General features: G+C 31.6%; 1 protein-coding gene across 1 annotated transcript in view; it reads right to left on the reverse strand.

Moving 5' to 3' along the window:
- LOC107455609 (protein sax-3) overlaps positions 1-13,794 on the reverse strand; it is a 146,848-nt gene that overhangs the window by 6,258 nt on the left and 126,796 nt on the right. The window contains exons 23-27 of the mRNA XM_043055409.2: positions 10,652-10,913; positions 9,678-9,806; positions 8,840-8,980; positions 7,032-7,184; positions 2,556-2,746 (exon numbers count right to left, since the gene is read on the reverse strand). Of these exons, the coding sequence (XP_042911343.1) occupies positions 2,556-2,746; positions 7,032-7,184; positions 8,840-8,980; positions 9,678-9,806; positions 10,652-10,913 (876 nt within the window). The remainder of the gene's footprint in view (positions 1-2,555; positions 2,747-7,031; positions 7,185-8,839; positions 8,981-9,677; positions 9,807-10,651; positions 10,914-13,794) is intronic.

Here is a 13,794-nt window from a genome sequence, read left to right on the forward strand (position 1 = left end):
TTTTTCAGTGGCTCCATCTTCAGTCAAAAGTTTAGTTTATTTAAGAATGTTTTACACAAAATAGTTCACAGCAGTTAAGTTTCCGGTCTCAATAAAATAATTAAGCAAAATAATAGTTTTTCAAATAGTCTAAAAAGTTTTTTTTTTAATTGGAATAATGGGTACTCTCCACTTACTAAAGCGGTATTATGAGCATAACTTTTATGTTCATTGTGACATTAAGTCACAGCCTAATTTTTAAATATCCTATTTTTTTTAATCAAAATCCTTATTTTTCGGCTAAATTTATAATTTTTGATACAATTTTTTTATTTCTTCATCCTTTTCTTCTCGCCCCTTAACGCGTTAGCGCAATGAGGAAATTTTCCCCTGAAAGTTCCTTACACATTCCTCAGACACTCCTTTTCTCGGAAAAAGCTGTCGGCGTCGTTTGATGTTGCACGAGAATTTGAAGTCGGCTGAAACTTAGCTTTGCAACGTCAATCAGAAGGTGAGAATAACACTTAAAAATAATATTGATAATACATCTCAACTTAAAATTTTAGTTCTTTAACTCATACTTTCAGTACCTTGAGTACTCAACTCGGATTTTTTCCTTTTTGCTATAAAAGCCAGAGCGCGGGAGACGCTCGTGGCATTCGAATCTTTTCATCACCCCAACGTCACGCTGCTCCCTGGCAGGACGTTTTTTTTTCCCCCTTCCTCTTCTTCTAGAGGAAGAGAACATTTTTTTGGTATGGCGCCACGCCTACCGCCATGTTGGCAAGTCAATCTGCCGTGTTTTTTTTTCTCTGATTTAATGTCTACTAAGTAAATTTCTGATCGTGCATCTCCTGCTTTTAATATGATTATCTGGGACTTATGACAAAATAAAGGAAATAGGCTGCCATCAACATGTTGGATATCTATGGAACGCATCCGCTGACCAGACGCCGTCATAGTTTAGATCTACAAATCATGAGTTTTTTTTATCGTCGGTGAAGTTCAGTACCCACAACCCCTCTCTGATGTTTTCTTGGCAAGAGATCTGATTCTCATCATCAACTCCGTGAGTTTTATTTGGCCTGCCTTATAAATCCAGAAACTCTCTGTTACTCCAAAATACCACTCTCTCCATCTGAAGTTTTTGCCCATGTGAATTATGCTTGTCTGTGGTCGTCATTGATCTAATGTAAAAATAAAAGAAAACGAACTTCCATCTTAGTGACTCATTTTTAGTGTTAGTGTTTTTTCAGTTTGGATTGGAAAATGTCGCCATACTCTCCTTGTCAGCTACCTAATAGGTATGTGTTTTTTTTTTTGGTTTTAATTTGTGCTAAACAACGTCTATTTATATGTACTTTCCATTAGAAGATCAGAGGCCTTATATTACAGCTTCCTTTTTTTATTTAATACCCAACCGAAACGGGGCATTCATAAAAGTCTCAACTCTCTTATTTTCAAATCAATACGATGCCAAGTTGACAAAAAGGTATCACCAGTAGTTATACATAATAGAAAAATGATATTTTCATTAGCATCTCAGATTTTAACAAGCCTTAATTCCATTATGGCAGTCTTTTTTTTTCCTGCAAAGTGTTTCAATATGACCACAAAATTGTTCCAAGTAAAGTGAATTTTTTATTGGTACTAAAATTTAAACTCAATCATATGTTGCACTTGTGCAACAATACGCATTGTCAATGTAATCACAAGTTTTGCCACCAGATTTGCATCTTTTAAAGTTCCAACTCAGTTTGACAAAAATGTAGCCGAAGCTCAGTGATTCAATGCTTAAAATACGCCTTCAAAGCTTGGGTGGTTGTTGGTAAACACGAACACACGATTTCAGCAAGTCCCAGAACTCAAAAAGAGTTAAGTCACGTGACCCAGATGATCAATTCAAGTCGCTTAAACCATAAATTACACAGAAAGGAAATCAAAGAAGAGAAATAAAAATAAAGAAATAATAATCCCCAAACTTGTATTAAAAAGGAAATATTTGCTAGATATGCTGTTACATCCACAACAATATATCTACTCTATAATAATATACAAACTTTTTTATTAAATTAAATAAGTAGCATTTTGATTGGAATTTAAATTTTGCCATCTTGTAAAAAAAATGAACATATTGTGCACCATACAATATTATTTAAAGTCCTTTTGTGCATACATCTTCAAGTCGAAGAATTACACTCTCAAGTCCTATTGCACAACTTCAAGTCCCGAATATTGTATCATCAAATATTATTATATAAGCTGTACAATAGGACTTGGACTTTTAACATAAGGATTACATCTTTTTTAATAAAAAAGGGCTTTATTTGAATAGTGGGCCAACTAAAAAAAAGCTGTTTGCCCTACTTTAATATTCAAATCTAGTACACCTTTATCTTATTTCTGGTGCCAAACAGAAGGCTCAGAGTCAGACAAGACAAGAAAAGACTCGAATTCTCATAAGACTTTTAGGTTCTGTACCTTAAAATGGATATAAATTGAATTGACATACTATTCGAATCAGGCTTCCAAAAGTAACTGATATGTTTAGTTATTTACATCAAAATTTAAATTACCTCTTTATTTTCTGATGTTTCAGAGGGGGATGACTTTTCACCATATTTCTCTGTGAGACTAGAAAAGTTTTTGAGAGGAGATAGTTCATTAATAGTCTCTTTTAGTTCCCTTCTTCTCCTTCCTTGACTTTGAGATGAAGTACTATTAGAACATGATGGGAAATTTGGTTTGTTGTACGATGGAATGTCATCTAAAAAGTGTATTGAAACAAATTGGCTTTATTATAAATAGAAAAAGGTATTCATGCAAAATAGAGGTCATTTTTCATTATATGGATGGTATCGTTATATGGATGGTCATAAGTGAAGTATAATTAATCATGGTAAAAGTATGTTTGCATTTTGGTCTCCAGTGGGCGAAACTGCATTGTTTAGAATATAATTCAAGCAGATTGCCGGGAAAAAAAGCAAGCACCTAAATAATTTTTGATTTAATGATCGGATTTGCTCGTACAATGTACTCAATTTTAATGATTCGAGGGGTTGACTTGCTATTAATTAGTATGCTAATTAATTAGTTTACTAATTTATAGCAAGTCAATCCTTAATTAATTATGCTAATTAATTTGTGCAAAGAAACGTGCGGGTGATGAAGTTAAGAGACCAAACAGAAAGCGAACTTACTCTGGATAAACATAATTTTTTTTTTCTCGATAGATTTCGAGTTTTGACAATTAAAAATGGAGGGGCCGGGATAGCCTGGTCGGTAGGGCGCTGGGCCCATATCCAAGAGATCGTCTCGCCGGCCGAAGACTCCCCGTGTAGTAAATGGTGACTGATGCACGTTAAGTCTGCCGAGTCTCAAAGTCCTCCATGTTCCCACAACAAATCAATACCTCTGGGGGTACTGACCCAGGAGTTTCCTTGTCTTCTGGATTGGTTCGAAATTACAAGGCTACGGAAATGAACATTAGTAGTCGTAAGCCCATAAAATTGGGTAGGCTGTTCAACGATGGTTATAAAATAAAATTAAAATGGAGGGGCCGCGATGTCTCAGGGGATAGAGCGTTCGCCTTCTAATGCAGTGAACCGGGTTCGAATACCAATCGATAAGAATTCCGCATCCGGTTTGCACCGACGACAGTGCTGACGTGAAATATCCTTAGTGGTAGACGGATCATGGGTTAGAGTCCCCTTGCTTACATACTAACCGTGGGAGGTTCTCGTGGTCTTCATCTCCACGTAACGCAAATACCGGTTAGCTCCATCAAAAAGTCCACCACGAAGGCAAATTTCTCTCAATACTCGATCCAGGAGCTACCTTGTCTTCTGGATTAGGTTCAAAATTGCAAGGCTACGGAGTTGAACATTAGTAGTCGTAAGCCCATAAAATTGGGTCAGCTGTTCAACGATGGTTATAAAATAAAATTAAAAATCGAGGGTGCCGTAGTGGCTCAGAGGATAGAGCTTTCACCATCAGATGAGATGAACCGGGTTCGAATCCCAGCAATGCCTGGTCGATACGAATTCCGCACCCGGCTCGCACTGGCTAAAGTGCGAGACGGTAATAGCGAATACAAAGGTGCACTGACCAATTCTGTTCAACGACGGTTATAAAATTAAAATAGGAGGTAGTGTCAACCTGGAAAATATGTTCGTAAAGTTTTGGCAGCAGAACGGTCGAAAGTTTGTATCATTTCATGACGTATCAAGTATCTTATATTTTAGTAAATTTTCTTTTGCGTATTTCGCTAAATCTTCTGGACTATTTAAGAAGCTTGTAAAATTTTTGAACGAAGTTACATAACTCATAATCCGTTTATTCTATGTAACAAAATTTATTTAAAATGATAATTTTTTTTGTTTTTCAATTTATCAATGGTTAAAAAGATTTAAAATTATAAAGTTTACAAATTTTTACCGTAGTTTCTTAAGCATAATTTTAAATGACAAAAATCTAAAATTCAAAGGAAATCGTTCAAATAACTTTTGAGAAATAAAAATCTAAAAATTCGATTTGTTTGTGATGGCGAAATACGCAAGAAAAGAAATTAAAATGAAATGTATGCAATTTGAACCCCTTCTTTGCCTAAAATATTAGGATCATATTTTTCCAATTGCGGCAATTAACCCCCGATTTTGTGGGTTAAATCCGTCTGAAAAAAGCAAATTTATTCAGAAAAAAAAAACTTTTTTTCTGCCAGCTTTCGTTACTAAAAACAACGTCTGCGTTAATTAATTAGCATAATTATCCTTAGGTCCTCGAATTAATCTCTACAAAATACAGATAAAGGAGCATAGTTATATTGACTATATACTGAATCTTTTTCACTTCCAATTGTTCATGTGTTTGCGTATTTTCTTACATCATCGGGACTATTTAAGAGACTCAAAAATTTTTTGAACGGAACTATCTAACCTATTAATGTAAAAATAATTTATATTGATAAACTATTTTTTTTTCAATTTAACAATGGACGAAAAGATTTGGAATTGTAAGGTATGCATTTTTTACAATAATTTATTTATCATAATTTTAAAGGATAAAATTAGAAATTCAAAGGGATTCGGCCGAATAACTTTTGAGAAATAAAAATTTAGAAAAGCGATGACAACTGGGCTCAAGAAGGAAAATTAGCATGAAATGTTGGAACTTTGAACGGCTTTTTTTCTTAAACTGTTGGGGACACATTTTCAAAATTGCGGCTAACTCCCCCCAATTTTGAGGGATAAACGCACCAAAAAAATGTAAGTTTATTAAGAGAAAAATACGTTTTTATGTCTGCTTTCGTAACATAAAATATCGTCTGCACTAATTAATAAGAATATTTAATGTTAGGTCCTGAGATTTTGCAAATTTACGTTAGCTTCCATACGTAAAGTTAAGTAATTGCGCATGGGCCCGAGAAAAAATATCAAACGTACGTGAGGGAAAATGAGAGGTTCTGCAAAAATATATAAGTTAAAAACGCTAACACAGTGGAATATCATTTTAACTTTGACCACAGAATCAAAACAGACATTTACAATTTACGTAGACGATCTATGCATACGACTGTGGCGTACGACTCAAGATGCTTTTCTCTACGTAAAACTGCTGTTCTGTAAGCAGAAAAAATTGGTGGAATTTGATAAAGAATGCAGCTTATTATTCAGATTTGTGGTCGATGATTGAAGAAATTTAGTTTAAGCATGAGGTCCACAAATAACCATAACTTACAGTAGTTGGCTTTAAACTACACAGGTAAGTTAGTAGTAATCTAGCGTGATTCATTTCTAAATTTCATTTATACATTTCTTCAAATTCGCATTCTGTGTCCATGTTTTTAGTTTGAAGGTTGGCTTCAACAGAAGCAACATTTAACAGCAATAAACAACGTGCTTGTAACTTTGTCTTTGTAGCGTTAGCGAACATGCGACGTTGATTCAAATCTTACATACGGAAATTAACATAAAAGTGCGAAATCTGCCTAATATCTACAAAATACAGAAAGTACTCATACTTACATAGTACACGGAATATTTTTAGAAAGTATTTTTCTGAATATAACTTTATGTAAATATGTAAGTGGTACGAGTGTTATGATTCTATCTTGTATTTTTGTTGTAAATAAAAAGCTTTAATAATATCTTCAAATTTCATGTAAAAACTCGTTGTTATTTATATTTTTTTAGTTCTTGATTATGTGTGTCTATAATTCTAAGCTAAAATACATACAGCATTTTTATTTAAAGGGATACTTTAGAGACTAAGTGTAAAAAGCAATGCAACTTTATAATATTAGCATGTAACTTAAACAAAATAAATACTTGAAGAACAACATCTGAAAATATCATGTTTATGAAAATGTCAAATATTAAACTGATATCTTGTTAACAAGTCGAAACAAATTCGAAATAATTATTGAAGATTTTTTGTCCCTTAAATAAGTGTAAACTGCGTCAGTGACTAATAACGAAAAAAATTTATCATAGTTATTGGAACATTATATTTAACTATTGCATTTCATATTTTCCGCACACATTTTACAACTTTTTTTTACATTCCATTCAGCTATTATTTGTAATGTAGTATATCATTGACTCAAGAATGTGAAAAAAATACGTAAACTGAATTGATTGTTCTAACCTTGAAAGGATAAATATTTTAATAACAAGAAAATAAACTTTCATTTTGTTGATTTATCTCAAGTTTGCATTCTAAAACATACAGCAAACATGTATTTATTTTATTTCACGAACTCTAATTACATTCTACCATCCACACTTCATTTCATTAAATAGGAATTGAAAAAGAAGAAAAAAGAGGAGAAAAAACAAGAAGAACAAGTTCCATTCAAAGAACATCTGTAGAGCCACCTGCTATCAAAGCAATCGTTCGAATCGAAGAAACAAATTCACGCTTTGTTTACCATCTGCCTTATCCCTTTTCTATGCTGTAACGTATTTTCAAAAGATAATTTACTCTCGTGTTTCAAGAAAAAAGAAGAAAAGAAACAGATTCATTATCCGCCATTTTAAAATCAAATTTAATACCATTCGGTGTCTTCTCCTTCGCTTCAGTTTCTTTCCATTTTTGTTTGGATTGGGCAGCGGATCTGGAAGGCACTGTTCCTGTGTTATTACCTTCATTACTGTAAGAACTGGGCGGTCTTGAACTTCGGTTTCGTAGCGTTGTCTGTGCCCTACCTGTATGCAAGAGTTGATTCGATTAATAATTTTTTTTTTAAAGTTTTAATATTATTGTTCCTCAACACATGAAATAGCAAGTAGGAAAGTAGCTTATATAGAGTATTTATACCACTTACATTGAACACCTTACATTATAGCTTTTGAACAGAGAGAACGTTTTGATGCGTATCAACAAATATATACTATGAGCAGCTTATACTTTCAGGAAGTTAATAGGTCTTAAAGTTCAGATTAGAAAAGGAAAAAAGCTCTATGAGGATTTTGTTAGTTTTGAATAGCAACAGATAAAAGCTCCATAAGTATTTTTGTTGGAGAAAAAAAAAACTCCGATATAAGCATTATAATAAAAAAAGTTAAGCTAATAAATGTGAACAAAAATTATAATAAATACCTGCATCTGTAAAATGAATACAGGGCATTATTTTTAATTTCTTAAGAAAATAAATAAGTTGCTGAATAATGCAAACAAGATATACTTATTGCAAAATAATTTATTTAAAATTTAAATTTAAGTGCATTCTGCTATCAATGAAATTAAAAAGAAAACATTACGATTTTTTGTTAAGGAATTCAGATTTAAAAACAATCCTGCAGTACTTTATTAGATTAATTTTGTATTATTATTCTTTGTGCTAAATTGGTTCATAATGCTGAATGCTCGTCTGAGAAATGGGAATCTCAGCCAAAAGTAACTGACAGGAAGTTTCGTACTCATGGCCCTTAAAATTTTTCCCCCCTTTATTAGAAACGAAGTCTTCAAAAATTACACATTAGGGCTTCTCAAATTAAAGTTTAAAAAAATTGAAACAGAAAAAGAAAAGAAAATTGTAAAATTTGGCGGATTATTATCGAGAAGAATCACAGAGAAGAAAAAATCAGTTTATGCATCTAATGGAAATCCAAAGAGAAAAAAGAATAAAATGATGACATATTTCGAAGTATGGCAAATTTATATGACATAATCCTAGATCGCTATAACAATTTGCAAATTTCGATCTAGATAACAAATTTCAGATTGATATTAATAAACAAAACTTAAATAACACTGCGGTTTAGTAATTTTTCGTTAATCATATCTGGAGAAAATGTTAGTTATTCGCATGACATGTTTCTAGAAAATAAAAATGACCTTAAACTAGCTAACAGAATTTGCGGAGTGAATCTGCAGTTTTATCTTCATAAATTCCAGCTTGTGTGCCATCGCAACGCAGTCAGACAGATGTTATTATTATGGAAATCTTGCTTAATCTAACATACAGGTAGCAAAATTTTCAAATATAAGATCCCTATAAAAAACTTTGTATTTTTTAAATGTGCTTTGAATTTTATACGATTCTAAAAATATAGAATAAGTTAAGCATGTAATCAGGTTAACAGATGCGCCTGTAATCATGTAATAGGAGAACAATTCTTTACGGCGCTCTCTCATTTCAGCGTTTCAGTTTTTAGTATTTTAAAAAGGAGTTTCAGCAATATTTTGATATTTATCTGCTTCTTTTTTTTTTTTTTTTTACTTTAGCTCAAATGAAAAATAAATCTGCAGATGCTGTAATAATCAGCAGCAACCGCTGCCATACTAGAAGAATTCTGCTATTGGGGCCGCAAATAATATGAGCAAAACTTATACTTTTATTGTTATAAAAATACATTACCAGCGTTATATTCTGCAATGAAGAAATTGTTGCTGTATTCATTCGTGCATGGTCGAACATTTTGATTATCTTCAACAAAAAATGCGTTGCCAGTTGGAACTACTCCTTGATCAGTGAGGCTTGTGCGATGCATGTAAAGATCTGAAGAGAAAAAAGAGATTTTGATTCTTTATATTCCAGAAATACTTATTCAATTACTTTCACTAATGTATTGTTTATGAATTTGTATAATTTAAGATGCATCACAAAATCTCCATGTTACCTACAAATACATTCTGTAATATTATCACTTTTTTCAGTTCTGTAGCTCTTCGTCAAATTTTGTTTGTCCTCGTTTAAATATTTAATTGCGATCCCTAATATGCATGTTTTTTATTTCGCTTTTGATAAGGAATTTAAAATCATGCATTGAGATTAGCTTTCACTAAACACCCTTCGTGTCAAGGTTCAATTACCCTAAGGTGTCTATTACCCATACACGAGTAATCCGCAGTAATAGGCTGGGAAGGCTGGGCCATCTATGGAGAAGCCCTGAAAATAGCGCCATGAGAATCGTCAACTTTAAGAAACCCAAGGGGTCACGTCCCAGAGGTAGACCCCTACTAGATGGCTCAACGATATCGAAAATGACATAAAAACCTTAAAGATTAGAAATTAGGAGCTGCGGAGATAGGAGGCGTTGGCGTTTGTCAGCTGTTGAGGCAGCTAAGGCCAGCAAGGGCCTGTAGCTCTGTCAAAGAAGAAGTCTATTACCTTTAATAAAATAATTGCTTATCTTTTTATCTTGTGAACACATATAAAGTTATATATCTAAAATGACTTTTCAGAATAATCTTACTGTTTAATTCAATATCTTCTCCATTTTCTGCCGACTGTGTTGGGTCTTGCAGGGCAGCGATGCCAGTGTAGATCTGATGTACATCACCTCCGCTAGTACTTGATTTGAGGAAGAAAGGAAAAGGGAAACCTGGGAATATAAAAAATAAAAATACAACTTACTTATTCTTGCCTGTAATTATTGATAAATTTTTAAATATAAATGAAAAAAAAAAAGATTCACACTACTTTTTTTTAGATTTTACATTTTACTACAAATTTAATTCCAATAATTTAACATATTTTTTTCATAACTATTAGATTGTTTTTTTTTTAGAATGAAAAAATACCAAATTATATTTTTGCTTGTAATTATTGATAAATTTTTGGAATATAAATGAAATAAAAAATTCGAACTACCTTTTTTGGAGTTTACATTTTAGTACGAATTTAATTCCAGAAATTTAACTGATTTTTTTTATAACTATTAGACTGTTTTTCATAATTAAAATACTAAAATATATTCTTACTCGTAATTAGGGCTTCAGAAAAAAAAATGTAGAAAAGGGCCTACGTAACTCGTGTCCTATCGGCGTCAAAGGGATAAGAAGGAATCGAAAATATTCATTGTTGGTATAGACAGTTACTTGAGGGATAAATAAATAATTAAATGGAAAATATCTTTTTAACTTTTATTAACTTTACACTGGTGACAATGTAATGAAATTTAAATCTTTTTTAGTAATTAAAGAACCTTATTTTTTTTAATTAGCCAATAACACTGCGCAGTCAATACTGAGAAACGGTTTCTGACCATTATGTTTTATAATTTCAATAAAATGCTTTTTTTAAATGCATTTATATTTTAATATTCTTATGGTCAGATTACTTTAAAACTAAAATAAAAGTTGCTTTAAATTAAGCACTTGATTAATAATTATCTACTACACAACGTTATTGCACCAAAGAGAAGAGTTTGAAGTGGTGCATATTTACCCGTGTTTGTGATGACACCATTCTGGCTGATTCTCCTGGCCATTGCTGGAAACTGATCTCCCCGGAGAGATGTTAAAGATCCTTGAAACACTCTCTCACCTCCCATTCCTTGGGGTAAAGTGCGTTGGGGCATGAGTCCAGGATGACCCTTTATTCCGAAGATCGAGCTCCCATTGCAAACGTCATTATCGACGTTTCGTCCCAACGTGCTCCACGGAGAAGTGGTATTTAAAGGCTTCGTGTTGAAGTTCCCTTGATAACTCTGAAACGGGAATTATGCATTAGATAAAGCCAATATTTCGAATATATTTTGCCTAAATAGACAATAATTACAGCTGTGATAAAACAGATCGAATGCTGGCAATGAATAGAGTGCCTAACGTGATTACAGAACTACAACATACGGGTAATAATGTGTAATTAGCTGAGATATCGGTGTGATAAAATTTATTGAAAAAAAACGAAAAAAATACTTTCCCCAAGATTAAAAGAGAAATTATTAATAAGGTACATTTTTCTCGGTGGAATCTCAAAATTATAGGTATGTAATCTTTTTCCTTGCTTCTAAAATTAATCTCAACATCAAAAATATACGTCATATATCTACATTATGCATCATACATCATATATATATATATATATATATATGTTACCGGCAAAGTTTGAAATCTGTCATTCTATAGAATTCCTAGGCATTGCATACAATGCCTAAAACTAGCCAGCAATGTATGAAACGATTTATATTTCACACATTTCATAGGCATTCCATAGAATGCCAAATGAGAAACAGGCAAAGTATAAAATCTTCTGTGGCCATGTTAGTAAAGGTGATGAAATGGATATTTTGTGCAATATTTGTTTCTAAACTGAAAATAATTGTGAATTTTTGATGTGAACATTTTGTTTCCCATAATAAGAAAGACATAAATTATGTTTTGTACAACTTTCATTTTTCATCTTTTCATTTTGAATAAATTTTTTTTCTCTCCTTATTGTTTCGGAATAACATTCTTAGTTTTGAGAAATGAACATTATTTACATAATAACCTCATCAGTATGTTCTCTTCATACTTTGCCTAAATAGCATTTGTCATTCTATAGAATGCCTAGGTATTTTATACAAGGCCTAGGGAAAGTATGTAATACTTCTCACACTTCATACTTTGCCTAAAAACATCCGGCATTCTATACAATGCCTAGGCATTCTATACAATGCCGGCATTTCATACTTTGCCGGTAACATATACATCATATATCTACAGCAATAATCGGTTAGACCGAATGTTGACAATGTATAAAGCTCCTGTATTTATGTAAATATAGACATACGGGTAATTATCTGTAATTGGTTGAAAGCTGAAATAAGTTGAAAAGAAACGAAGCAATTCGTTGTGTGTATATGCAAGATATATATTTACCCGGCGTAATCTCAAAATTATAGGTATGTAATCTTTTTTCTTGCTTTAAAAAATTATCTTAACTACAAATAATATTCAGTACTAATCAGATAGACGGAAAGTTGACAATGTATAGAGTTCTTGTATTTAATGTAATTAAAGCTTTATGATATACCGGTAACAATTTGTAATTGGCTGAGAGCTAAAATTTATTGAAAAGAAGAGAAGAAAAATTTCCTCATCGGCTATACGATAAGTCATTGGCAAAGTACATTTATCCGGTGGATTTTCAAAATCATGGCTTTGCAATCTTTCTTCTTGTTTTAAAAATAATCTTAACTGCATCAATAATTCACAGCATACATCTTATTTACAGCAATAATTGGATAGACCGAATGTTGACAATGTATAGAGATCCAGTATATCATTTAATTAAATATTTCAGATACACGGATAACAATGAGTGATTGGTTAAAAGCTAAAATTTATTGAAAGAGAAAGGAAGCTAAAATTTCTTCTTCGACTGTACGTGAAATCATTGACTAGCTTGAATCTCAAAATTATGTAATCTATTTTCTTGCTTTAAAAATTAAACACAACTAATCAAAGTTTCCAATGTGTTGAACTCTTTTTAAATATTTATATATTTCGTGAAATAACTAGACTTTAAAAGCTAGATACCGATACTTGTTCTTTTTATCAAATAATTTATTATATTATGCTATATTAGCATTAAATTATTTTTCTCTTTTTTAGTTTTCATGTCCTAAGCACTTTTCCTGACAAAAAACTTTGCAAATTAACTGAAAAAATAAAGTTATATTTTTGTATTTGATGAGCTGAATAAAGTTCATCAATAATTTATAGAACTTTGGTATGTTACGCATGTTCTTTGGCTGATAAAATAACGAAAAAAACATAGCTGGATATAGTTAATACGAAGTTTGAAAGAATCTTTAAATGTGGTAAGCAACTTTGCTATTTTTCACTCTCGGAACACTTTGGAATTGCTTGTCTTAACTTTTTATCTTCATAAAATGACTCAAAAAATGTATTCAAGGTGAAATTTTAAAGTTTGCGCAATTGTCACCGCACGCGACTCTAAAAAGTTAGTACTTTACACTGGGAGAAGGTCAATATTTTAAAGTTTCAATTATGATGGTTTTTATTCGGTTGCATTTTTACATTCTACTTTTACAACTTATACAAAAATGTGAAATAATATTGAATATCTGTTTAATAGACATGATAATACACGAAGGAAAATATTCTGGTAAAATTATCGTATAGTATGGTGCTGACGTTTCTGGTAAGAAAAAAAATCAAATTCTGGTTAATAAATATAAATAATTTAGTTTTTATTACCACACATTAAGAAAAAAATAGAAAACTGAAAAGTAAATTTAATCGAATAAAATATTTTTCTGCCATGCACCATTTATCATGATAAAATAAACAAATTTTATAACATTTACTAAAATCATTACCAAAGCCTTTCACTAAAAATTATTGAGCTGTTTAATGCTCCCATAGAGCCAGAAACACAGTAAATTTTATCACATTTTGGTAGTTTTGACGACACTTTTTTCTCTGTAAAATTATTCCTCCCAATTATTCAAAAAAATTTTTTCTTCTGTCAACTAGTATATTATAACTAGTATAAAACTAGTATAAACTAGTATATTAACAGATAAATTTTAGACCAAACGTTATGATTCAAGTTAAATTTTAACTATTGACAAAAAA

Source organism: Parasteatoda tepidariorum, chromosome 7 (assembly GCF_043381705.1).
Source record: "Parasteatoda tepidariorum isolate YZ-2023 chromosome 7, CAS_Ptep_4.0, whole genome shotgun sequence".
Classification (NCBI taxonomy): domain Eukaryota; kingdom Metazoa; phylum Arthropoda; class Arachnida; order Araneae; family Theridiidae; genus Parasteatoda; species Parasteatoda tepidariorum.